General features: G+C 43.9%; 2 protein-coding genes across 6 annotated transcripts in view; one reads left to right on the forward strand and one right to left on the reverse strand.

The window, feature by feature from the left end:
• GATB (glutamyl-tRNA amidotransferase subunit B) overlaps nucleotides 1-15,659 on the forward strand; it is an 89,468-nt gene extending 73,809 nt beyond the window's left edge. For 3 of the 4 annotated variants that reach the window (XM_019441276.2, XM_053901193.1, XM_019441277.2), the window contains 2 exons: nucleotides 7,952-8,086; nucleotides 9,607-15,659. In XM_019441276.2, the coding sequence (XP_019296821.2) occupies nucleotides 7,952-8,086; nucleotides 9,607-9,735 (264 nt within the window). In that variant the 3' untranslated portion in view covers nucleotides 9,736-15,659. The remainder of the gene's footprint in view (nucleotides 1-7,951; nucleotides 8,087-9,606) is intronic. The other variant, XM_019441278.2, reaches the window with a different exon arrangement.
• A 1,386-nt stretch (nucleotides 15,660-17,045) lies between these two features.
• The window catches only part of FHIP1A (FHF complex subunit HOOK interacting protein 1A), a 249,106-nt gene continuing 238,160 nt past the window's right edge, over nucleotides 17,046-27,991 (reverse strand). For both annotated transcript variants that reach the window (XM_019441274.2, XM_019441275.2), the window contains 3 exons: nucleotides 24,862-25,040; nucleotides 24,364-24,502; nucleotides 17,046-17,785 (listed from right to left, as the gene is read on the reverse strand). In XM_019441274.2, the coding sequence (XP_019296819.2) occupies nucleotides 17,532-17,785; nucleotides 24,364-24,502; nucleotides 24,862-25,040 (572 nt within the window). In that variant the 3' untranslated portion in view covers nucleotides 17,046-17,531. The remainder of the gene's footprint in view (nucleotides 17,786-24,363; nucleotides 24,503-24,861; nucleotides 25,041-27,991) is intronic.

Here is a 27,991-nt window from a genome sequence, read left to right on the forward strand (position 1 = left end):
AAGAAAAATAGGGGAAGGAAAAACACCAAAATACTAACATTTATTATCTTGAGGGAATGGGAAATACAGGTGATTTCTTTTTATCATTTTTATGTTTCCTTATTTTCTACAGTGAACATGTTTTTAATAGAAGTATAGTTGACACATAATCTTAGATTAATTTCAGGTGTACAACTTAGTGACTTAACATTTATGTACATTATAAAATGATCACTAGAACTCTAATTACCATCTGTTACCAAAGTTTATTATTGACTATAATCACTATGCTGTACCTGGACATCCCTGTGACTTGTTTTGTAACTGTAAGTTTATACCTCTTAGTCCACTTCACATATTTCCCACAACCACCATTTTGTTCTCTGTATCCCTGAGTCCATTTGTCTTGTGTTTTTTAGATTCCACATACAAATGAACTCATATGATATTTTTATTTCTGACTTATTTCCCTTAGCATAGTACCCTGTAGGTCCATCTATGTTGTCACAAGTGGCACGATTTTCTTTCTTATGGCTGAGTAATATTAGTTTGTATATATATACCACATCTTCTTTATCCATTCATCTTTTGATACACACTTAGGTTGCTTCCATATCCTGGCTATTATAAATAATGCTGCAGTGAACATACAGATGTATATATCTTTTCAAATTGTTTTTTTCATTTTGTTTGGATAAATATCCAGAAGTGGGATTACTGGATCATACGGTGGTTCTATTTTTAATTTTTTGAGGAGCTGCCACACTGTTTTCCAGAGTGGCTCCATCAGTCTACATTCCTACCAACAGTGTATGAGGATTCCTTTTCTCCTCACCAACATTTATTGCTTCTTGTGTTTTGTTTTTAGCCATTCTGACAGAAGGTGGTACCTCATTGTGGTTTTGATTTGCATTTCCCTCAAGATTACTGATGTTGAGCATCTTTTCATGTGTTTGTCATCTGTAGGTCTTCTTTGGAAAACTGTCTATTCAGGTCTTCCACCCGTTTTTTAATCAGATCATTTGATGTTTTTTAGTGTTGAGTTGTATGAGCTCTTTATATATTTTGGATATTAACCCCTTACTGGATAGATCACTTGCAAATATCTTCTCCCATTCAGCAAGTTAACTTTTCATTGTGTTGATGGTGTCCTTTGCTGTACAAAAAAGGTTTTTGGTTTGATAGTCCCGTTTATTTTTGCTTTCATTGCCCTTGCCTGAGGAGACAAACCCAAATTAACATTGCTAAGACCAGTGTCCAAGATTTTACTGTTTTAAGAATTTTATAGTTTCAGGTCTACATCTCCGTCTTTCATCCATTTTGAGTTAATTTTTGTAAATGGTGTAAGAAAGTGGTAGTTTGATTATTTTGCAGGTAGATTTATTATATTGCATTATATTTATTGACTCCTTTGTCATAGATTCATTGAACATATCAGTATGGTTTTATTTCTGGCCTCTGTTCCATTGACCTCTGTATCTGTTTTTTTTCCCCTTTTTGCCAGTATCATACTGTTTTGATTACTGTAGATTTGTAGTACAGTTTGAAATCAGGGAACATGCTGCTTCACACTTTGTTTTTATTTCTCAAGATTATTGTTGCTATTTAGGGTCTTTTATGGTGGTTCCATACAAATTTTAGGACTATTTGTTCTAGTTCTGTGTAAAATAATGGTGGCATTTTGATGGGGATTGTATTGAATCTGTAGATTAGTTAGTATGGACATTTTAACAATATAAATTCTTCCAGTCAGTGAGGATGGAATATCATTCCATTTATTTGTGTCATCTTCAGTTTCTTTCATCGGTGTCTCATAGTTTTCAGAGTACAGGTCTTTCACTCTGGTTACATTTTTTTTTCCCCTAGGTATGTTATTTTTTTTTTTGATGCAGTTGTAAATGAGATTGCTTTCTTCTCTTTCTGGTATTTCATTATTAGAAAAGCACAACCAATTTCTGTATATTGTATCCTGCAACTGAATTTGTTTATTCTAATAGTTTTTTGGTGGAGTCTTTAGAGACTTCTTAGTATCATGTCATCCATAAATAGTGACAGATTAACTTCTTCCTTACCAATGGGATGCCTTTTCTTTCTTTTTCTCCCCTGATTGCTAGGACTAAGCTAGAACTTACAGTACTATGTTGAATAAGATAGTGGCAAAAGTGGCCATCCTGGTCTTGTTCCTGATGTTAGAGGAAAAGCTTTCAGCTTTTACTGTTGAATACGTTAGCTGTACGTTTTGCATATATGGTCTCTATTATGTTAAAGTGTGTTTCCTCTCTAGCCACTTTATTTGTCATAAATGGATATTGAATTTTGTCAGAGGTTTTTTTTTTTGCATCTATTGAGATTATCATATGATTTTTATCCTCATTTTGTTAATGTGGTGTATCATGTTGGTTGATTTGTGTATGTTGAACCATCCTTGCATCCGTGGAATAAATCACTCTTGATCATGGTGTATGATCCTTTTCACATACTTTTTAATTCAATTTGTTAACATTTTGTTGAGGATTTTTGCATCTGTTGTTGATCACGAATATTGACCTGTTATTTTTTTTATTTTTTTTTTTTGGTAGTGTCCTTGGTTTTGTTATCAAGGTAATGCTAGCCTTGTACAATGAATTTGGAAATGTTCCTTCCTCTTCAATTTCTTTAACAATTGTTTGAGAAGTATAGGTTAACTCTTTTAAAAATGTTTGGTAGAATTTGCCTGTGAAGCTGTCTAGGCCTGGACTTCCGTTTGTTGAGAAATTTTTATTACTGATTCAATTTCATTATTGGTAATTGGTCTGTTCAGATTTTCTATATCTTCCTGATTCAGTTTTGGAAGATTATATGTTTCTAGGAATTTATTCATTTCTTCTAGATTGTTCAGTTTGTTGGCATACAAGTTTTCACAGTTGTCTCTTACAATCTTTAGTATTTCTCTAGTATCAGTTATAACTTATCTTTCATTTCCTATTTTATTTGGAACCTCTTTTTTTCTCAATGAGTCTGACTGAAGGTTTGCCAATTTGGCTTATCTTTTCAGAGAAATAGCTCTTGGTTTCATTTATCTTTTCTATTTTTCTTGTTTTGTTTTTTGGTGTCTATTCATTTCCACTCTGATCTTTATTATTTTCTTGCTTCTACTAAGCTTGAGCTTTGCTTGTTCTTTTTCTAGATCCTTTAGGTGTAAGGTTAGATTGAAACTTATTCTTGTTTCTTGACGTGGGCCTGGATTGCTGTAAACTTCCCTCTTATGACATTTGCTTGTGCTGTGTTCCATAGATTTTGGAATGTATGTTTCCATTTTCATTTGCCTCAAGGTATTTTTATTATTGCATCTTTGATTTCTTTGTTGACCCATTGGCTATTCAGTAGCATGTTGTTTAGCCTCCATGTTTCTGTGTTTTCCAGGTTTTTTTCCTTGAAATCAGTATCCTTGAAATACAGTCATGGTCAGAAAAGATGTTTGATACGATTTCAGTCCTCTTAAATTTATCAAGACTTGTTTTGTGGCCTCACATGTGATCTGTCCTGGAGAGTGTTCCATGTGCACTTGAAGAAAATATGTATTCTGCTGTTTTGGGGTGGTAGGCGTCCATCTGGTCTATTGTGTGATTTAAGGCTACTGTTTCCTTATTGATTTTCTGTCTGGGTGATCTTTCCATTGATGTAAGTGAGGTGTTAAAGTTCCTTACTATTATTGTACAGTTGACCCTTAAACAACACAGGTTTGAACTATGTGGGTCCACTTACACACAGGTTTTTTTTCAACATATATTAGAAAGTTTTTATTTTGTAAATATAATTTTTTTCACAATGTCTTTATTTTTGCTGTATACATATAACAGTGTTTTGTATAAGACAGTATTAATATAGGTACTGACAGATGATACTTGTAAATGTACATTAACTTATGGTATTGATAAGTACAGTAATATATTTCTCTTATGATTTTCTTAATAACATTTTCTTTCCTCTAGTTTATCGTAAAGATACGGTATATAATATATCTAACATACAAAATGTGTTAACAACTGTTTATGTTTTCAGTAAGGCTTCTGGTCTACAGTAAGCTGTTAGTACTTAAGGTTTGTGGAGTCAAGAGTTATATGTGGTTTTTGACTGCAAAGGGGATCAGCACCCTTAAGCTCTGTGTTGTTCAAGAGGCTGATGTATTACTGTTAATTACTCCCTTTGTGTTAATATTTGCTTTGTATATTCAGGTGCTCCTGTATTGGGTGCAAAGATACTATAATTGTTTTGTCATCTTGTTGGATTGATCCCTTTACCATTATGTAGTGCCCTTCTTTGTCTTGTTATGGTCTTTGTTTTAAAATCTATTTTGTCTGATATAATCATTGGTACCCCAGCTTTCTTTTCATTCCCATTTACATAGAATGTCTTTTTCCATCCCTTCACTTTCAATCTTTGTGTGTCTTTATGTCTGAAATGAGTCTCTGATAAGGTAGCAAATGTGGGTCCTGGGTTTGGTGGGGGGCGGGGGGGGGGGTGTTGTTGTTGTTGTTTTGTTTTGTTTTTTAAATCCATTCAGCCACCCGATGTTCTTTGAATGGAACATTTAATTCATTTACATTTAAAGTAATTATTGGTAGGTATGTACTTACTGCCATTTTATTAGTTGCTGGTTGTTTCTGTAGTTCTTTTCTATTCCTTTCTTCTCGTTCTCTTCCCTTGTGGTTTGATGACTTTTAGTGTTATGTTTGAATTTCTTTTTCTTTTTATTGTGTGTGCCTATTACAGGTTTTGGTTTACGGTTACCATGAGGTTCATAATATAATACCCTACGTATATGGCAGTCTGTTTTAAGTTAATGGTCACCTAATCTCAAATACATTCTACAAGCACTATGGTTTTCCTCCTCTTCCCATTGTTTTGATGTCATATTTTCAGTCTTTTTGTATATTGCTTAACTAATTTTTATAGATTAACTGATTTTACTTTTGTCTTTTAACCTTCAAACTACCTTTACTGTATGTTTGCTTTTGTCAGAGATTTTTTCCTTTCACGGTTTTCTTATAGTTGTAGCCTTTCCTTTTTTGTTTCCAAAAGCCCCTGTAACATTTCTTCTAAAGCTGGTTTAGTGGTGATGAACTCCTTTAGCTTTTGTTTCTCAGAAACTCTGTCTCCTTAATTCCAAACGATAACCTTGCCAGGTAGATTCGTGGTTGTAGGTTTTTTCCTTTCAGCACTTTGAATATATCATGCCACTCCCTCCTGGCCTACCAGATTTCTGTGGAAAAATCAGCTAATGGTCTTATGGGGTTTCCCTTGTCCATAACTAGGTGCTTTCCTTTTGTTGCTTTTAAGATTCTTTTTTTCTTTTTGCTGCTCATCTCAGGGGACTTCCATTACCCTGTCTTCCAGATGCCGATCCATATTTGCTCTCGATTCCTTCTACTGTATTTTCATTTCAGTTATTGTATTCAGCTCTCATTGGCTCTTTTTCATATTTTCTCTTTGTTGGAGTTCTCACTGTATTCATTTTTCTCCCAAGTTTGGTAGGCATCTTTATGGCTGTGACCTTGAACTATTTATCAGGTAGATTGCTGACCTCCATTCTGTTTAGTTCTTTTTTTGAGGTTTGTCTTGTTCTTTTGTTTGGAACATATTCCTCTGTCTCCTCGTTTTGCCCGACTCTATGTATTTGTTTCTATGTACTAAGCAGATCAGCGACATTGCCCAGTCTTGAGGAATGATCTTATGTAGAAGGTATGTGCTGATCCCAACTACTCCCCAGGGGTGGTGCACAGGAGCTGCTTGGAGGGGCACCTCAGGGGAACATCTGGGTGGGTTGAGCAGTGCTTGCAGGGTAGATGGAGAGTATCAGAGAGGGTGCCCACCAGTGCTTCCATTGCACAAGAAAGTTCCCACAAATCCATGCACCTCTGGCACATACCCTAAGGGTAGTCAATAAATCTCCTCCTTATATGGCCCAAGCACTTTTCTTTTTTTCTTTTCTTTTTTTTTAACCTTTGTTTATTTTTGAGAGAGAAAGAGAGAATGCAAGCAGGGCAGGGGCAGAAAGAGGGAGACACAGAATCCAAAGCAGGCTCCAGGCTCTAGGCTCTGAGCTGTCAGCACAGAGCCTGAACTCACAGGCTCGAACTCACGAACCGCGGTATCATGACCTGAGCCAAAGTCGGACTCTCAACCTACTGAGCCACCTGGGCGCCCCAGCCTGGCACTTTTCAAACGGCTGCCCCTGAGCTGGGTGTCAGAGTGAGTTTGTACTCCAACCTTTTAAGAGCAGAACCTCATTTCCTGTAGCCCTTGTGCTCTCCCAGAGCTAAACCCTGCTGATTTTTAAAGGCACACGTTACTGGGGGGCTCATCTTCCCAGTACAGGTCCCCAGGGCAGCAGTGCCTGATGAGTCTGAACCCCAAACTCCTCAGGGGGGACCTCTGCATTGATTTCCCTCCTACTTGTGGACTGCCACACCAGGCGTGTGGGTCCTGACTAGACCACGTCTCTGCCCCTCCTGCCCACCTCACTTTAGGTCTTTAGTTGTGGAAGAGCTGTTCTGCTAGTCTTCAGGTTGTCCTCAGAGACGATTGTTCTGGATGTAGTTGTAGTTTTGGTGTGTCCTTGGGAGGAGACAAATTCAGGATCTTCTTACTCTGCCATTTTCATCCTATCCCCCCAACATGTATTTACTCATATAAATTAGAAACAATGTTTTGCAGTTTAAGAAATTTAAGAAATTTCTAATCTAAGAAGTAGATGAGAGAAATTCTTCAGACTTGCTGTTCTGCCTTACACATTGTTCCGTTATCCCTATGCTGCTGATGCTCCACTAAGAAGTTTGTTGAAGGCAGGGAAAGTTCTTATCTGTTTTTGAGCCCTTCTCCCTCAATGCCTCACCCATTTTCTGACTGAAAAAATAGTTGAAAAGTTGGTTGGATGCATATATAGTCCGTGTTTTTCTAAGAGCAGGGACAGGTTTTCTCTAAGCAGCCAGGCCTGTGCAGCGGTAGCCAGAGGGGTGCCCTGCGGGGGGGCTTCTAGGAAGACCCACCAAAGACACCGCTCAGCCACAGTCCCCGTGAGTATTCTGATAGCTGAGCGGAAGGTGCACGGACTGTTGTAGCGACGGTAAATATTTGTGGTTTGTCTTTGTCCAGACTGGGGAAACCTTTGAGCCCTGCAGAGATACGAAGCATCTTCCCCTTCATTTGCTTTGCCCTGTGTGCTAATTATTGACAAGCTCTGTATCTCTGGGAGGAATGGCTCCTGGCTGGCCTGTCCTGAGCCCGAATGTTCATAAGGAACATCCAGTGCTCAGTACTGACCGCTGGCAGAGATGAAGGAGGTGCCGCAGGAGACTAACAGGGGAGCCCACACCCCACCCCTGCAGTTGACACTCGAAAAACAAGAGGAGGGAGGAAAACCACCCTAGGAAATGCCTTCTTTAAAAATGTATTCCTTTCTTCCCCAACTTTGATAAGTTTGGGGATTTGTTGCTGTTACTTATTTTTTTTTTTTTAGATAGAAAAATACACCATGAACTATTCGTTATCGTAGCCAGATTTGGGTCTAGCTCCACCAGTAGGGGATAAACGTGGCATGGCAGAGGCCCCTGTGGATTACGATTTATGTTTTTAGTTATTTTCCCTTTTGTAACTTATTATGGGGCCACTTTCTTGCCCCCCGGAAATCATAATTCCCAGCAGGCTGAGCTTTCTGGACTTCATCTCAGTGCAGTGGTTGCATCCCTCAGCCTGTGCTGCCCCTGCCTTCAACAGAATAATAGCACCTCAACTAAGTTATGCAGTGGGCGTAAAGCAGAGCTGGCCCTGGCCCTCTGACTCCTGCCGGCAGGGGCCCTGTGAGTCCTCAGCAACCAGCCCGCACATCTGGGAATTCACTGAATCTGCTCTACCTCAGCTCCGCTTGTCCTGGCCGCAGCAGGGGGAGCAGGTCCTCACTTCTCCGTCCCTCTCTCCCTCCTCTGGCCCGTAGGTGTTTGAGGAATTGTGGAGGAGTAAAGGGAAGACTCCATCACAGATTGTTTCAGAAAGGAAGCTTGAACTGATGCAGGATGAAGAGGCACTGGAACGGGTGTGCCACGCCGTGATGGAGGGGCATCCTCAAGTGGTAATTAACGGTCACCACAGGGTGGAGAGGGTCTACTCTCCTGGTCAGGCCAGGACAGGGCCAGCCTGAAGACTCGGCCAGGAGCCTCTCCACTGCTCCCTTTCACCGCCCAGAGGCACTTCCTAATTAGGGCCCGCCCTGCTTGCTCAGCAGTTCCCTAAAACACTTTATCCGTTTTTAGCTAAGGTCAAGAGCTGAAATTTGGTGAATAGCAGAAAAATACCACATTTCCTAGAAGGAAAATCCACCCCTGGAGTTGCATCTCATGCAGTTCAGTTTACAGGGGTGTTTATTGGGCTCACCGGATCCAAGTTTTGACCTCCCAGCACAGCACCCTCTCCCAGGGTGGGCACTTTGAGTCTGTTACCACTCACTCTGCTTTATAAGGAGACCGCTCACTAACAAGCCAGCAGGCATGACTGCAGAAAGGGAAGAAAGATGGGCAAACGCTTTAGCTCCATGCCTAAAAGAGGTGGGAAGAAAGGCAGAAAGGGAAATTACTTGTAAATTATGGAGAAAATCCTTGACAGGAGCATAGCTGAAAACCAAGTCATTCTGTGTTCTGAGCACAGAACAAAATATAAAAGCGAAAATGAGTGCCGTCCCTTCCTCCCCAAGTCTAATCATACTGTCTAGAGATTTTTTAGTGGGTAAAAAATTGCTAGCATCTCTTTCAGAATAATACCCACCCACCCATCAGCTTGCCGGGGACACTAACAGCTCTGAAAAGAGCTCTCGATAAGGAAAATGAGCTTGCGCTGGGTCCAGCAATCTCCGTCTTCCTGCCTCATCTGTAGTGACTGATAAAGACACACTTTCAGTTTCGGATTCGTCCTGCGGCACTGAGTACAGATGCCCACAGACGTTATTACCCATCAAGATGCCGCAGAGCCGGAGCTCGGGGCGGGTGGCCCTGACAGTCAGTGGCTACTTGATAGGAAGCTGGCGCCTCCTTCTTTTGTTGTCCCCATCCTGCCCACCACAGTGCACTCCCCAACCCCCGTGCTCCGGGACAGCTGCCATTTTTCGGATTTGTCTTCTGACAAACACGTGTCCTTGGCAGGCAGTGGGGGAGAAGGAAAGCCGGGCATCTCCGTGCCTGCTGACCATGGGAGGATTAGAGAAGGACCTCACTCTGACTAGACTAGATCGTTCATCTAGGGTTACTCACCCCAAGACTGAGAAGCTCTGTGTCCCTGTGTCACTGTGGCACCCAGGAGAGCACCCTCGTTCCTGCACTCCAGCTCCCTTGCTGTGGACAGTCCCTCGTCTTGCACACAGCCCTCTCCTTGTCCGCTTTAATCAGAGGGCAGAGTGGCAGACATCCCTGTGATGGGAGCCTAGAAACCTCCTCAGAAGTTCACACCTCCCCCCTTTCCTTTTCTCATTTTATATCTAATCCTAACAGGAAAAAAAAGAAATGAAGTTTAAGTGTCAGCAAACATAAACCTTAATTTAGCATTTTTAAGTATGCATATCATTATTTTCTCCTCTAAAACAGTTTCTATCTATCTTTAAAGGTAATGGACACGAAGAGGGGAAACCCCAGAGCCATAAACAAACTGATTGGGTTGGTACGAAAAGTAACTCACAACCGAGCAGATCCTACGGTGATAAAGGAGATCCTGGAGAAGCAGTTGTCGTCATGAGATGTTCTGGGTCCGTCTCTGCCCGAGGGACAGCAGAGCGGCCATGACTGAGAACCTGAGCCCGTGAAACCTGACATTCAGGGGCTCAACCTGCTGGTGCCTCCCAGTCTCTAGCCCCAGCTAGAGCTGTAGGCCACCCAGGGCCAGACCCGACTCTGCCCTGGGATGCTACCTGCACAGACCAGCAGCGACAGCCCCGTTTGCCTCATTGACCTGGAAGTGGTTCCAGGATGGCTGCAGTGGTGCTGAAGGAATAGCACGTTCCAGGCCTTAGTAATTCTAAACTAAGTGAAACACACGGTTTCAAGTGCTGTCACTGTTCTAAGAAAACTTCCCATCCCGCACTTCTTTAACAAGTATTTCTGAGTAAGTTCCAAAAGCCAGGCACTGCTCTAGGTGCCAGGCATGAGCAGTGGTCAAGAGGGACCATGGTCTGGATGCAGTATTTTAGACCTGAAAGTAGATGAGTGGAGATGAAAACCACAACAGGACAGACATGCCATAAACACACTTTTGTCTAGACAGGCCCTGCGGGGCTGGGAAGGAGGGCATTAGTCTCACTAGCCCGCACTCGTCCACGGAGTAAAAGTGACATTGCCCACCTGCTCAGCTCCCCAGGGATTGCCGGGAGGTCTGAGAGTAAATGAAACAATATTTGTAATAAAAAAAGTTTTCAAATAAATTTAATGAACAAAATATATACTGAAATATCACATTAAAAAATTAACTTACACGTCAAAGATTGTGCAGCTGACAAGGACCCCCGCCCATCCCACCCTCAGGCCGAAAAAAGATTAAAACAAAAAAATGTAACATTAAATTGATTTGTTTTCCCCGGAAAGAATAAGATTATAAACTAGTACATCAAAATCTTGACCTTTAGCAGTAATTGTGGTGCAGTTAACAACCTCTCCGTGAAGGCTGAGTCGCCTTCACCCCTGTTCTCGTGACAGTAATGCGGCTTCTGTGTAACGCACCGGAGCACCCCTGTGTGCGCCGCGTGCCTTTGTTACCTCTGACTCACGGTGCTCAAAGACCACTTTCACAAATGCTGTCTTGTAACGTGTCAAACCATGGCATAAGAGAACAGACTCTTCGGAGGCTCTGATTTTACACTGGATTCTCCAGCGTACCAAGAAGAGTCCAAGCATTGCCGTCATGAACGGTGGCAGCTGGGGAACCAGAGAGAAGCAGACCTTCCCCATCGCCAGGGTGACCATGAGTGGTGCCCCAGGTGCTGGCAGTTGCTCAGGACTTCCCTAAGCATCCCCCTTACCCAGCCAAAAGAGCAGGGACAGAAAGGAAACCAGATAAGCAAGAAGAGGTAAGGTTTTTAAAAAATTGTGACAGAATGAGTGGCTCAGAATTGTGCGAGAACATGTTACCTCACGCGGCAACCACGTGCCTGCTCCGCATGCATTCTGTTCCAACACTGACGACCTACTGGACCTAGAAGTAGAATATTTTCTTTTCTAGAGAGGCTGAGTCCAACTTCTCTCTGCACTTTGCAAGTCTGAATTACAAATGGGGCAGGACAGCCTGAGCCTGGATTCTGGCAGGATGGTTTTCTCAGGAATAATACGGTTCAGTTTTGTCTTAAAAACTCCATTTTCACCAAAGGTCTGGCTTCTGGGTAATCAAACGTTACAAAAGATGATACTGGAGGATCTTTCCGGACCCTTTTAAATCAAGGCCTTGCTAAAATGGGTGATGGGGGTGGGGAGGCAGCCGGATGAAGACAAATCACCAAAATTATGTCCAGTGTAGACTGTATTATGGACTGATCGTTTCCAGAGAAAAATGCCATGGAGACACCTGATCTTTATAGTGCCGTCTACCTCAGACAATTGCCCATGGTCTTGAATGCCCACTTCTGAAATCCTGAGAATTAGACTGCTAATAGAAAAAGTAAAATCAAAACACAGCTCAGATTATTACTTGGAACCTGACTATATATTCAAAAGACCTATTTGCATGACAGAGTCAGAAACTCACAAAGTATGGCTCTACTCATAAACAGGTCTCAAGTACAGTTTTAAATACATCTTTGCATGAGTGAGAATTTAGTCTGCTTCGTTGCTGTTCCAACGAAAATCTCATGAAGATGTGTGAGTTGATGTCATGTGAAGCCATTGCCATCTGTCATTGGAATCTACACACCTGTAGGCTGGGAGGGAAATGTGCTGGAAAACTGGCTCATCCGCAGGATGGCATGAACCAACTGGACCTGGTCATGCCCAAACCATGTGTTCTGTTGGTTGACAAGGAAGTTGGTTGGTTGGCTGGCTGGTTCTGGCAGAAAGTTAGGAAGCTCAGCCTCAACACTTAGCATGGTACCTGGCACAGAGTAACTTTAGTGAATGCTGATTAAGTTTATAAAACCAAATTAGTGGACAGCCTTTTAGGATGAGAGGCTGGTGCTGCCAACAAGTAGGCTTTGAATTCTGGACATGAGTCTAGAAAGGAGCTTCTTGACTGTCCAGGCATATGTACCAAGGTGAACTTCTGTTCCTGTCTCTCAAAGTATACATGCCCCAGAAAAAAAGACGCTAATCATTATTTATAACAAGTTTAGCATGTTTTAGCTGAGCTTATACACACACACACACACACACACACACACACACCTCTTTTCTAATTATTGCTTATCTGCAAGAAGGCTATGAAATTTTTGAAAGTACACACCCTCTTGGAGCTTTGAGTTAATTAATTCAATACACAGCTTATGGGAATAACCCACAATTCATACTGTGTTTTTCATTTCTACTGAATTTGCTGCATTTCAAGGACTCTACCGAGTGTTGCAGGGGAAAACACTAAGTCTATCTCAAAGGTCATGTTATTTACCCATTACCAAAAGCAGCGTGGAAATGGCTGCCATGCTTCTCTGGCAGATTTCAGACAAATGTATTCATGGATTATTTGAACACGGATGACCCTAAATTGAAAGGTGGTAGAATGTGATTGAAATCCTCTCTCCTTGCCTCCCTTAATCAAATAATTTAGCAAAAAGCATTTAAGATCAACACTAAATTCCCCCTTAAAATATCTCCAGGCCAAAAAGGGGCCTTGTTACAAGCCTTTTGCAGACTCGTCCCAATAAAAAGTCCGTAGACACACTCAGAAGCACAGACTTCTGCAGCCTCAGCTCCGTGAAATTTATAATCTGGCCTGAGAGCTTCCATCACCCTTGTCAGGTTCTGAAATGACATAGTAAATCTAAGCTCCCCAAAAGATGCCTGAAATACATATCGAATGCATACTGACAGAGCTTATTGGCAGTCTTGTAACCTGTGTGGCTGACAGTGAGTTAGGTTTACTCACATGTCATAAGACAGGAACAAAATTCACAATAACCCAATGGGATGGGAAGGGTCAGTCCTAGCCAAAATCATCATCTGTCTTCATATCCAAAGTGCAGAGCCAAAGAACTGAAGACTTACGCCACCCCCGCCCCCAACCTTGTCCCTGTCTTCTTCCCCATAGAATGTCACCAAAAACCTTTCACGAAAGCCCTGTTTATCCAGTTAAGCTGCCAGGATAATCTGTCCTCCAAAACAAGTAATGGCCTAATAAATGCCTGAACGTGGGGAGGATTTACTGAGGCAAAATTATCCCGAAAACAATTCTTAGTCTTCTGAGAGCTCTTCCTAAAGCATTAGGTTTATGATGGTCATTCAAAAAGGAAAAAAAGAGTCCACTCCATTTTCTTAAAATGTTTCCTCAATGATGTGATTTAAGGGTGGAGTATACACTGGTCTGACAGTGTTCTAAGCTGTGATTTGATGGAGAATTAGTGCCTCGTGATTTATAGAATGATGGCTGAAGCGAGAGGGGCCTGAGAATATCTTCTCAATGACTTAAAGCTGGTGTGGCCTCAGCCCCCAGAGGACCGCTGCCTCCAGGAAAAGCCAACACTGCAGAGCTGGCTGAGCTTCGCAGCAAGCCACAAATTACACTGGTCTGGGCCAGTGGCTTGAAGTAGCACGTGCAGTAATAGCTGTCCTGCAATAAAGCGTTTCATAAAAATGGCAAGCTTGACAGCCACTTCCGTAAACACAGGACTGGTAATGAGCAATTAAACTGAACTGCCCTTGAGAGCCGTAGCTGATGCTGCACATCCTTAACCTCACACCAGTGACACGGCCCACCCCAGCCAGGGCAGCACTTCCCTTACGAACCTAGACACGCCCGATCCCGATTCCAAATGAGCGGTGCTTCCACGGCACAGAACCTCCAACCAGATCTGGATGTCAACCCACATGACCATGGCATCCCAGCCAATTCAGAGACCATTTTCAACCCTGAGTACCACTGGCCGCCCAAACTGAACAGGAAACCCAAATATTCTCGTATCCTGTTTCTGGAGTCTATTTGTAAGAGGATGCTCTCCCCATAATTCCATAGCTCTGTGAGGTCTTTCTTAATGGACTGAAAACCAACAATTACGTATGACCTAAATCAAAGGCACTTGCTGAGCAAAAGATACTCCCAAGGACCCAAAAAAGAACTGAATGCATCCTCCCTACATGTGACAGAGACCTCAGTTCCAAGCCATCAATACGTCAAAGTATTTTCCAAGCCAGTACTGGGTAAAGAGGGGAAAATTCCATAATTCCTTTAAATACTGAGGAAAGGAAGTTATCTATTAATAAAGGAAATTACATCTCTTTAATTGGTTACTCTGGCACCCCCCTTTCATGGCTGGGAAATTGTAGTTTGTATCCCAAAAGCTGTACGTTAGCCTAAATTCACCTGGAATTTGTTTATAATTTTTAAAATTTAGTTGGTCGTTTCTAAAGATCTATTTTAAATATCCCAGTGCACACATATACTTTGAATCATAAAATTTACTCCATCTGGAACTTTACCTCAGACCCTGCATTGGGAATTGAAAGGCATGTGTGATGTTCCAGGAATCCTCAAGTTGTTTTCACTGCCCAGGACCATCAGGCTAGACACAGGGACTCCGGTCTCAGGCCTGCAGCAAAGGGTTTGTGCCCACTGTGCCTGCCAACAGGTAGCACAGCATCTGAGTGGGAGCCTGTCGTATGGAGCAGGGACCACACTCTTGGACCACATTTTAAAGCATGCCAAATATCTTTACAAATTTTCCCTACATTACAAAAAAGAATTTCTGCAGGCCCCACCGACTACTTTATGATTTTTACCATGATTTTTTCCCACCAAGGAATTACCATTGCCACCCACCTACGGTACAGTATCTCCATATCTTCCTAGATCAAAGTTCATTCCTCCAACCCCCCCACTCCCCCCGCCCCCCGCCATATTTGCTCTTCTCTTATTTATAGCCTCAGGACTCTGCTGTTTTTCCTCTGGTATGTCCACGCTATTGCCACAACCATCCTTACCTAAGCTACCTGGCTGTTTCACTCCACCGTGTGGATTTTCCAGTTCTCTATAATGCATTTCCAAGTCAGATTTCTGACTTCATTTTGAAAACCCCTGAACACAATACTGTGGAGGAGGCCTATAATGGATGCAGAAAGATGAACCAGTTTCCAATTCCAAATAGGGTTATCATGTGAGTTTGCTACCGGCACCCCACCACGGGAGCTAATTTTACTGTCTCCCACCCCCGACACTGATCACCTCTGCCCTCCTTTAAGGTAAGTCTAGTTCAGTACCTGTTTTTAAAAATGCTAAGAGGCACAAAAGCAGTATCTTTCCAAAAGGGCACCCTCTACACAGGGGACTACAGTGGTCTATAATAAAGCAATATGGACTGAAGAATCAATACCATCACCAGATAATGGAGAGAAGTGTAAATCAAGCCAAAAAAGCCAATGAATACACTTTCCAGGTATGACTGCAGCATTTTCTGTACCTGTTCAGTCCAAACTGGGAGGTAAATACTTGCCCAAAACGAAGCTAGAAGATAATAAATTACAGCTTACATTCCATCTTCCTGTTCCTCTTTCTTAATCTACCTTGAGCCACCTTCTTTTCCAGTGGAGACCTGGGGGTTTGCGAATACAAGGCTGTGCCAGGAAGCCAGGCCAGTCCGCTGGGCCTCATACATTCCTGCGGCTGTACCACAGCTGGGCAAACCATTTTCCAAGACAGACAAATGGGAAGTCAGAAACATACAACAGGTCGACATCTTTGGTTTCTTGCTTAGACTTAGAAACACTGTGAGGCTGGCCGCTGAGAGCCTCCTTGTCCAGGCCAGGTCTCCTGGGGTCCACATTCCATGGGCTGGCTAGCTCTCAATACAAAGCTGCTTCAAGAACCGTGAAACACTGAAGGGCAGCCTCTGCTCTGCAAGGTCTCAGATGGGATTCTTTCCTCCACTGCCCTCCTCTGCTACAGGCCTGATTAAAATCATACCAGTCCTCCTGAGGCACAACCGCCAGACCTGTGGCTGCCCCCAGGGCTCAGCAGCGATGCCCACAAAGAAAACAAGAACTGGGAAGAAAACAAGACTTCCCGTTTCCCCCCAGAGAGGCCCACCCTTGTTATGTGCTCCTCCCCTGCTCAAAATAGAGGGGCGTGGAACTGAATGTCCACAAATATCAGCTGTTCATGGTCTCGTTTTTAGCAGACAGTTATTGTGTGTGTTTCTCCCTCTTTGGTGGTTTAAGGAGACGGTGGCGCTAAGTATAATTATGCCTGGAGCAGGCTGCAAAGCAGCACAGAGGCACTAATACATCGTGTGGGGGCTTCTAATGAACCCCATTACTCAGAAGGCAGCATTTCTGTGTGTAGTGAGTCACCAGCAGGCACTTGGCTTCGCAGGGCTTCCTGTGACCCGTCTGCATTTACATTCCAGGTCCCAAAGTGTACAGTGCTTGTTTCTCTACAAAGTGCAACATATTAGAAAAAGCAAACAGGATCTAAAATAATTGCCAATGTTTTTATAGATTTCATTTAGTTCACCTTTATCCTTTCCCCTGCCCCATACTCCTCCCTACCCCCCCAAAACCCACTGTGAAATAGCTTCACAAAATCTGTCTTTTATAAAACACAAAACAATGATACCCGAGTATATGATACCCCACTTTCTCCATCAGATCAAACTTCTAAAAACCAATGTAACAGTTTGCCTATGTAGATTTCATTTTGTGCAAATCTTACTAAAATAAGACTATTTCCAGTGTTTAGGAAGTGATACACTGATTAAAGAAAGCTCTCAAGCAACAAGAAAATTTTCCTGCATTCCAAATTATCCACAACCACATCTGACTTCCCAGGCAAACAGCTGAAACCAATGGATTTGCCTGCAACATAAGGCAACACATGTTGGGCAGAGTGCAAATCTTGGAAGTAAGATGCAAAGGGACACATGATACATGCTTGTGTGATAGAGGAAAGCAGGGCCCCATCTTTATTCTTCCCTTTTAGAAAAGGGAAACCAAAATGCAGAAGGCAACAGGAACAGATGTTCATTCATGTGCTATTTGAAGAGCTGAGCCTTCTAACCCGGGGTACTTCCAGAAATCATGAACCCCAGTATTTGCTTGGTGTGATCTAAGCTCTAAGCTGCAAGATAAGTGACTCAAAGGGATGGGAGAATACCAAAAAATTGAGGAGTAAAAAAGAAAAGAAAACCTGCCCAAGGAGTTACCAGCTTATGAGACTTACATTCTAGAGGAGGTGGAAAGACCCGGCTAGAGAAAGAGGAGGTATGCAGAAAATTTCCCTCCCCACAAATCAAGTATTGTCAGGAAGTATCAAAGTAGAAATTTTTGTAAGCAGCTTTGCATTTAACATTCAGTCAAGACGCTAAAACCTTAAAAACAAGAACCTCTATTAAAAAAAAAAAAAAAAAAAAACTAACAACAGGAGTCCTCAAAGTCACCCAGGATCTTGTAGCACAGAATGGAGTGTTCCTGGGCCAAGGCAGCCAGTTCCTTCAGGAACTCTGGGAAGAGGGCAGCGGCCAGCATGGTGTTCCTCACTGGCAGGGGCAGGCTTGGGGGCACCCCAGCCACCTTGGCTCTGTTTGTCAGGAAGGGCTGAAGCACTCTTGGGGGACCATCCAAAAGGTTCTTGCCAATTCCTGTCCTGGAAGCATCCTGAATGGGATCTGAAAGCAGAAAGAAAACTGTCAGGGCGACCCTCCACAGGCCTTTATGTCCACCCTCTTAAGTATGTGTGTTTGAGGGGAGGGGGCTGGTGGACTGTCTAGTCATGGGTTCAGTTCCTAGAACCGAAGTCCGAAGACACAGCCCTTGAACATGTACCTTCTCTGCCCTGTGGCGCACACACACACGTGGCTGGGTTGCTGCCCAGCAGATAACCTCCAGCACAAGGTATGTGATGGCAAGAGTTTTATCCAAAATCCTGTGTAAGGAACTTTGTGCAGCAATTGTGGTAACCCTCCATGCCCAGGACATGGTGAAGGGAAAAAATGAAAAAGGTGTCTCCTGCCACTGCATCCTACCAAGTGAAGACTTAACTCACCACGTGTTATCTGGGGGCATCCAGAGGCTCCACCTGCTCCCCTGGTGTTGGGGGAACCATCCTACCTTTACCAATTAAAGCAGAGCTGCAGGAGGCAAGCTGGGCTAACCAAGCCACTCCACGCTCTCTGTAGCTCGGCCTCGAGGGCTCCCTGAGGACCCCCAGCTCCTGGCTGGGATCTCCAGCCTTTTTTGAAGAACAGAATGGAAGAAGCCTTTTAAAGGTTGGAAATAACGGAGAGGAAGCTGGGTGCTAGGAAGACCGATCAGATTGGGAACTTCCCACCACCATGGGCATCTAGTGGCAGCAAGTGGCTTAGAAGCCTCCATCTAAGAAGGGTTTTCAGGGGTTTCAATCTCAGCTTCAGTAACACGGGTCCAGGATGAGATGAGCCCAAACTTGAACATATTCAAATGATTTGCATTTCCACATCAAATCAGTTTTACTAATTAAAATGGTTCAACTTTCCCCACTATTTAATTCTTATATCTCCAGCCTTCATATATTTATAGGAATTATTTATGCGTCCGTCTGCCCCTACTCAAATAGGCTCACTACTCTTTATAAATCATTATATTCAAGTTCTTCATTATTTTGGCTGCTTTTTAGAATTCAGTCCCATTTTTCAACACTTCTCAGAGTGTCGCTTAACTACAGTACTAAAAATTCTTGACATTTATAGTACTTTCCACATCTCACTACTATAGTCTTTAGTGTGAAAAAAAAAATCCTCTGCTTTACTGCTTTAAATATCTTTTAGATTAGAGTTTATCACACTTCATTCCATGAAGAACTGGAAAAGTTGTAGAGGATCTGTCTGCTGCCACCTTTCAGCAGAAACACACAACACGTCCGGACAAGAAAGTGAGGACAAAAGTATTGAGATCGCTGAGGTCCATGGCCAGTCTTGGAGACCACCCTCTGGGACCCCCATGGGAGTCCTCCAGCACCGCAGCTCTTCAAAGGGTCCAGCAAAACTCACAAAGGAAGCTGGCCTGGCTACAAGTGAGAAATGGGACACCCATAGGCAGTAATCCCAGGCCAAGACCTGCACTATCCATGGAATTCTCTTCCCCATATCTCTGCTCCTCTAGATCTCACTAGCCTCAAGAGACCCCAGTGCAGTGGTTAAGAAGAGCACCCACTCTGCCACTTAGTGGCTGAGTGACATCAGGGAGGTTGCTTTACCTCTCTGTACTTTAATGTCCTCATGTGTCAAAAGCTCACAGAGTTGTAAGGATTAAGTGAGTCAATAGGAAACTCAACCCCCAGAACACAAATAATCCAATTAAATATGGGCAAAAGACCTGAATAATGAGACCACAATGAAATCTCACTTTGCAACTGTCTGCATGGCTAAAATCAGAAACAAGAAATGACAAGTGTTGGCGAGGGTGTGGAGAAAAAGGAACCCTATTGCACTGTTTGGTGGGAATGCAAAGTGGTGCAGCTACTGTGTAAAACAGTATGGAGGTTCCTCAATAAAATTAAAAATAGAATTATCGTATGATCCAGTAATTCTACTTCTGGGTATTTACCCAAAAAGAACAAAAACACTAATCTGAAAGATCTATGCAGCCCTCTACTGCATCATTATTTACAAGAGCCAAGATACAGAAGTAACCTAAATGTCCATCAATGGATGAGTGGATAAGAAGATATAGTACATATATAATGGAATATTACTCAGCCATAAAAAAGAACGAGCTCTTGCCTTTTGCAACAACGTGGACGAACCTGGAGAGTATTCTGCTAAGTGAAATAAGTCAGACAGAAAAAGACAAATGCCGTATGATTTCACCTACATGTGAAATTTAAGAAACAACACAAATGAACAAAGAAAAACAAAAAACAGACTCTTAAATATAGAGAACAAACTGATGGTCACCAGAGGAGGGATGGGTAGGGAGACGGGTGAAACAGATGAAGAGGATTAAGAGGTATAAACTTCTAGTTATAAGACAAAAAGTAAAGCAGAGGGAATAAAGTCAATAACACTGTAATGATGTTGTTTGGTGACAGGTGGTGACTACACTCACCGTGATGACCACTGAGTAGTGCATAGAATTGTTGAATCAATGTTGTACACTGAAAACTAATATTGTATGTTAATTATACCTCAATAAATCAACAAACAAGAGGTAAAAAAAAAAAAAAAATGAGCCAGTAGGCATAATGTACACAGGGACCTCTTGATGGGTCATCCATCATATCATCAGCAATTCAGCTGCCACTGACTTCACAGACTTCCTGTTTCCTGCCCCAAATGTTGTTCCCTGCTCTAGCCTCCCACCCCATTTTATTAACCAGCAAAGGCCAATGTGGCCCTTTAACCTTGTATTGTTTGTTTTTCCTCCTCTATCAGACCTTGAGTTTTCTGAGAGCTGAGCCCCTAGGCGATGTGTCCTTCACAACACCCAACCCACTTCCTTATTCATAGCAGAAGCTAACAAACATTCACTGAATGAACGAATGAGGGAAGGAACTGACCTCCCTGGATGGTTCATTTTCCTCATCTCCATCTTTCTCTTTCAAATTCACTCCTCCTTCCTCCCAAAAAAAGGGTTTTTGTGGTTCATTATTCTAGCTTCATCCACGAATTCAAAAAGTGTCATGACTTTAAAAAAGTGTCATCACCAAGCCTCATTTACCCACTTGAATCCAAGAATCAAAATTGTCTTCACTAATAAGGCAGCAGCAGGAGCGTGCCCAGTGAGGGAGACCTAAGATTTGCAGGGAAACCCTCCCAGCAGGCTGTGCTGTTAGCACGGGAGTGGCCTCTCAGGGTGTCACAAAGCTCCATCAAGCTCTCAGTTCAAAAGCAAGGAGAACCAAGTTATGATTCCTACCTGGCAACTAGCTTATCATATAACGTCTCTGTTTCCTTTTCTGTAAAATGGAAATACCACCCACCTGACCTCCCTCCCTCCCAGAACTCATGATCAGTGAAAGGACTCTGAAGATAACTAAATACAAGCAAATACAACCTCTGTGGTTTGGAAAGCATTTGAGGGGAAGTGGCTGATCCCAGAGATCAACAGTCTCAAGGATGACAAAGTGACAGCTGGCATAGGAAGTCTGTCCCTATTTGAAGCCATTAGTGAGGAGGCTCGTTTTTTTGTTTTTTATTATTTTTTAATGTTCTTATTTATATTCGAGAGGGAGAGAAAGTGCAAATGGGGGAGGGGCAGAAAGAGAGGGAAACATAGAATCCGAAGAAGGATCCAGGCTCTGAACTGTCAGCACAGAGCCCAACACGGGGCTCGACCCACGAACTGTGAGATCATGACCTGAGCCAAAGTCGGACGCTTAACTGGCTGAGCCACCCAGGCGCCCCTTTGGCTCGTTTTTTACAGGGCTGTCAGGAGGCCAAGGGAGTAGAGCACCTGCATGATGGGGGAACTCGCTGCAGGCACCCGAGTTCCACCCATCATCAGAGGACTCAGCAAGCATGCACAAGCACCTGAAGAAAAAGGCAGGGAAGAAGAGAAGTATAAATAAATGTCAGAATCGGGAGTGGTTTTCTGAAATGCTGCCCTGGGTCTGAAAAGCTGCAACAGACGGTTTTCAAGACTAATACTGGCAAGATTTAAAAGTCAGGTGAGAAATCTTTTACAGGCTCCCCCCACCCACCACATCCACAGTGCTAGACAAAGTACACAGCTCACAAACATGGAAAACCCTAGTGTCTGGCCCATTACCATGATACTCGAGCTCCTGGATTCAACTCATTTATAGGCAATCGCATCACACTCAATGCTTTGGTGGTCAGCTTTGTGCAAGCGGACAGACACCTTTCTCATTCTGTGAGAAAGTTTAGAGACTTTTTAAGTTGAGAGGAGGGTATCACTTTGCCAATATGAAAGAAGTTGGAAAGTTTACCTGAACAATTCTGTTAAAGGAAAAGTCTTCTTCCCCGAGAGAAGCTTCTCACAAGTCAAAGCCCCCTGAACATTACAGACCTTAGAAAGCATCAATTATGGCTCATTTGACAACTGTATGTGGTGAGAACAAGTTCCCCTGGGCACATACCTGGCATCCACAGCCAAGAAACAGTCCAGGACATAGCACAAGGTGTGAGTGATCCCCACCACTCCCCACCCCACCACCCCTCACCTGGAGTGTGTGGGTCAAGGAAAGCCTAGGAAGCCAGTCAGCGTCTGTGCCCTGGGCTCCACACACTGGGCAAGACAGGCTCAGGCACCTGAGCCTCATGACCCTGGCGGACTACTCCAGACACCTAATTTCGGTTGCCTTATACGAAAATGAAGCCAGTAGTATCCTTCTCACCCACTGCACCGTGCTATCTGAAAACAAGATTGCCTCGGAAAGCACGTTACAAATTGAAAACTACAAATGAAGACCAAGCATGGAGTGTAATGTAAGAAGAGGCATGCCACCTTCCATCTACAGATTGTAAAAATGCCCACAATTCTTCTAGCCCTTGCCATGGAGAGGTGGAAGTTTGGCTCCATTCTTGAACCTGGGCTGGCCCCATGACTTGCATTGCCCAACAGAATGTAGCAGAATTGACCTTGTTTGGGTCCCGAGACAGAGCCTCAAAAGATTTTGTACAATCCTGCTCTCGTTCTTGCAAACCTACAGCCGTGATGTTGACGAGCCGGGGCGAACCCTCTGGATGATGAGCAATACAGACCCCCACGATCCCCATCACCCCAGCCGGAAACCATTACCCATATGAGTGAGGCCATCCCAGACATCCAGCCACCTGCTGATGGCCACACATAAGCAAGTCCAGGCAAAATCAGCCGAGGCTGGCCCAGATCAGAAAACCCGGGCAACCACACAGACTCGTGAGCACTCATAAATGACTTTCTCTTAAACCACTGAGTTGCTGCAGTGGTTCGTTACTGAACAAAAGCTAATGCTCACAGGGTGAGCTACAGAGGTGTGCTCCGGGTTCAGGAGGAACACAACTAACAGACCAGTAGTCCAGGAGCTAGGAGAGGCCACGCGGGCCCACAGCCCACCTTTCCACAGAGACGTGGGGGCTACTCCCCCTCCGTGAATGGCCCGGCCCAGCCTGGACTACTCTTCTCTAGGGCCAAAGCTTGGAGCCTGCCCCCTCATCTCCCAGTGGCACAGGCCCACCTGTCTTTCAAAGTCTGCCTTGCAGTGCCCTGAAGGCTCTTCACAGTCAGAGCTCTACAGCCAAAAGGACTTGAGATAGAAAACAAATTCTTCATTTAAAAGTCAAGGAACAGGAGGCTCAGTGAGGCCCAGTGACCAAGAGGAAATAGCTACACAGAGACAAGGTCAAGCCATCAGAGTTCTGGGATCTTTCAGCTCCCTTTACAGGTTTAAAAGTTGCCCCAAGTTACATTTCTGCCTCTCACTCTCAATCTTGTTTCTGATCGCACGCCTTTAGCCGGAAACTGGGAGCCCCACGCTCTCCACTGTTCACCGGCCACAAGGAAGCCTGGCTTGTCCGGGTCGTGTGATGAGCAAAAGCCAGTGTAATATGGGGCATTTACTAGTTTGCACTCATCTCGGCCTAAATCTTGGCTCAGAATACAACTGGCCATCAAACCCGTCCAGCCTGAGCTGAAGCGAGGCAAAGCAGAGGTGCTCCCCAGGCCTGGCCGGCCCGCAGGACCATCCTGGGCTCTCCTGCTCCGCTCCGACCACCACCCTCCCCCCGCCTGGCACCACTAGAGCTGACGAAAAGGCACTACTCTCAGAAACTTGAGGCTGAGCAGAAGCTTTCCTTCTCCCAGTCCAAATGAATAGTTTTTACCTTCCAGAGCCCTAAAGCACATTTATTTGGGGCCTAAGAGTCTCTGAAAACATAATAAAGAGAACAGATGCCCTCCTCAGGGCAGGACTGGCCAAAAAATGGCTCAGGGTGTGCACATAATGCCTCTTTCTGGCCCACACACGCCAAGTTATTTATTCTAGCCAAGCAACAACACGCAGCACTCCTCCCTGACCACTATCGGGGAGGCAAGCAAATGTCCTACTAAGCCCTCCCAGCCGGGAGCAGGCCAGGTGCAAGCAGGGGAGACTTTTTTTTAGGTTGCAGAACGCGAAGAGGCGGCTCTCCCCTGTTGGGGAAAATGAAGATGTATTTAGATGCTTTTAAGGCCCAGGAGCCAGCACAGCATCTGTGAGCCCAAGTCAGGAGGCTGGGGAAACGGAAGAACAGTTGGAGGAGAGACACAGAGGAGACACGTGACTTACCTTTGGTTAGTGACTCAGGGGTCATGTCAGACATGTCCACTCGGAAGAGCAGGTATTGCTGGGCTTGTATGAGGAGCCCCGGGAAGTCTCTCTCCACAGAAGCAAACTGCTCAATCTTGTTTTTCACAGATGCAAGGACCTGTCAAAAGCGACATTAATGATGTGAATGCTCCACAATGGAATCCCACCCTCAGTTATCGATACATCTTTCTGGTACAGCCCTCGTTGCCGGAACTTTTATGATATCAGGCATTTGCTTGTTTTTAACAGCCTGGGTGTTCTTGGTAGGGCGCCCTCGAAACATCAAGCTAAATGAAGCTTTGCAGTTTGTCTAGAATAATCCACACAACTGGTGTCATAGGACGGGGAAGGAGAGCAAGTGAATTAGAACCGAGGGATTTTAGAAAAACAACAAAATAACAGGGGAAAGGAGAGAAGCAGCCCTCTCCTTAGCACCCATAAAATCAACAGGTATGGATATGGGCTCAGCTAACGTACCTGATAGAGGGAGCGGACACTTGGCTGGAAGACCATGTTGGTGTTGAGCAGAAAGGAGCGCAGGAGAGGCTGCGGGTAGCTGGCTAGCTGAGTAATGATCCCGATAAGTAGCAAATTAACATGTAGAGAGTTCTCCAGCATGTTCTCCAGCTTTGACAGGACCACGCTGATGAATGGGCCTGCAGGAAGAGCACAAGGCGTCAGGGCTGGCTCAGCACAGATGACATCTTTCCTTGACAACTCAGGAGGCACCGGGGCCACCGCTCCCAAACCGTGGGTCCGCCAGGTGCAGATCAAATACAGAAACAGCAAATTGAACCAGATCTTCTCCTGCCTCAAAGCAGAACATGAAGCAAACCACCACCACCAGGAGAAAGCAGGGATACATGCATGGGAGCTGGTATTTTGACTCTATGAGCAGTTTTGAAGCTTTGAAAATTATCACAGACCTTGAAAAAAGTCAGAGGAAGCATAATTTTAAAGATACACTTCGGGGCACTTGGGTCCAACTTCAGCTCAGGTCATGATCTCATGGTTCATGAGTTTGAGCCCTGCGTCGAGCTCGCTGCGGTCAGTGGAGAGCCTGCTTCAGATCCTTTGTCCCCCCCCTCCTCTCTCTGCCCCCTCCCCTGCTCAAGCTTTCTCTCTCTCAAAAATAAACAAACATTAAAAAAAATTAAAATACGGGCTCTGTGCTGACCGCTTAGAGCCTGGAGCCTGTTTCAGGTTCTGTGTCTCCCTCTCTCTCTGACCCTCCCCCGTTCATGCTCTGTCTCTCTCTGTCTCAAAAATAAATAAACGTTAAAAAAAAAATTTTTTTAAATTAAAATATACTCCATAACGTTGCCATATTTCCCGGAACTGCCAGAGCTCAAAACCATGATATTCAATCACCTCATGAAGACGCATACTGTAGGGCTTCACACAAACATCAGAAACCAGCAAAAGTTTTAGTAACAAAAAAACCTTTGTGCTAGTAAAGAATAGCAAACACACACAAACTATGTTTGCCAAGTAGCAACATGTGAACAGGGATTGTCTATCCACAAGAAGCACCCAGAGAAAGATCCCGTCTTGTGAAATATCACCATATGGAAGAATTGGAAGAAGAGAAAAACCAGGGGTGAATGAGGCCTGGGCTGTAATTTTAATGGCATTGGGCACCTGGGTAACAATACTTTAATCTTCTGGTGGAGGAGGGGAGGGAGGGAGAAGAGAGACTCAATTTGGGGAGGTATAGTTTGAGGCGTCATAAGTTCCTCAAGAAAGAAAATCTATATGACTGCAAAAGTAGTTCATAAATAATTAGGCAAAAAGAGGCTTTGACTAATTTGGATCGTGAGAAAATTAATGTGCTTTATGTGGGAATTCATTGAAGACAGGGAAAATCAAAAAAATTAATCTGGCATTAATAAAATTACTTGAAGACATTTTCCATTTTTACCATAAAAGCGGTCCATTAAGCAAAATGAATGAGAATTCTGCATTTCCCCCAGTGGAGCTATTGATGATGCCTCTAAACCACGGCATCTTTATAACAAAAGCACATCACCCTTGATGAATACACGTGCCTTACGAAGATTTCACCAACATTAATACGAGTTTAACAAAAACATACTTTACCACAAGATGCTTAATTCAGAAGCCTTGGTGGTGTAAGACAGTAAAACCCTTTGCAAGAAAAGAGAAGCCATCTGTGAGAATTGGGAACACCAAACCTAAACCCTTTACCCCTGGATGATGGCAATATTCCTGTCGCTGGGGTTGCAGAGGATGTTTCTACTGGGGCCTCAAACAGAAAGATACTACCCCTCATGTATTTAGATGAGCCTCAACTTCCCCATCTCTGGGATGGACAGAGCTCCTCACTTTCCACAACACAGGCGTTCAATGAACTCTCTGAGTAGAGAGCCTTCGCAGAGGCCCTGCTCACAAAACACAACTGGGAGTGTGCCAAACACATTCAGAAACTAGATGAGAATCCCACTTTGAAAGCACCTTAAAGAGGCTTCATCAAAAACCCTGGAAACGTCACTAGTAACTCTTCTGAAGGCATCACAACCCAATTCAAGCTTTTCAGGTTAGAGGTACAAGGTGAAGGCTACTGCCCTCATCCTCCCTGACTCCCGGCCAGGTCTTCCCTTTCTTCCCCTCCCGCCCCCTCCCCCACTGCCCTGCAGTCCCTGGCTCAGCATCTATTTTCCTCCAGAGGAAGCCAAGACAGGTGAATTCAGTCCCTTGAGGTAGATAGAATCCCCTATAAACAAACACATGTCCTTAATGAGAGTCCAACCCTGCCCTCCCATGGCCCGAGACTGTACTTTGCCCGTGTAGCCATCCAATGCACATGAGATGTGCCGACCTTGCAGGTGCCCAGGGCAGAGCAGGTACAGTCTACCGCTACTACAGGGGAGGGAAACAGACCAGCCCCCTGTGGAGAGTGAGTGGCATCACCATCTCTGTTCTGAATGACAGAACGTTAGGTCAAGACCAGCAACTGTCATAATCCACTAATGACATTAATTACAACTTCTTAGGCATGTGCAATAAGAAACATCCATGAAACCCTTTCAAATTCCTCTTTTATTCTTAGTTGATTTCCAGCACTTAAAAAAAAACTGCTTGGCAACAAACAGTTGCTAGGGGAAACTCTTAAGCAGCTGAAAATCAGAAAAAACTCAGCTACAATTTAGAAAGCCACAGGTGTGTGTGCGGGGTGGGGTGGGCAGTGTGTTTCTTCTTCCTCTCTTCTTCTAGGACAGGCAAACTCCCCACCCAGCAAATACTAATTTCTCAGAATAACAAGACAATGTGTCATTCACGTCTCTCCCCTCTCATGTGCCCTTTTCCCCTGCCCCCACCTACCCGCCCACTCCTCCTCTTTTCTCTAACTCCAAGAACGGAGCGGCCATCAATTCCGTGCCTCGGCTCTGCTGGTCCCATGCTGGAAATACCTCCTGAATGTGGGCCTTCACTGCCACCTCTCTGCCAGCTCTGCCTGAGGTCTGAGTCCCATGGTTGCTTGTCTTGACTCCAGCAATGGTCTTTCTATTTTAGTAGAGATTTAAATGATTTTTTTTTTTTTTTTTTAGTTTTCTTCAAACAGTACAGAACTATAAAATAAAGAATA

Source organism: Panthera pardus, unplaced genomic scaffold, assembly GCF_024362965.1.
Source record: "Panthera pardus isolate Hobbes unplaced genomic scaffold, ASM2436296v1 HiC_scaffold_13, whole genome shotgun sequence".
Classification (NCBI taxonomy): domain Eukaryota; kingdom Metazoa; phylum Chordata; class Mammalia; order Carnivora; family Felidae; genus Panthera; species Panthera pardus.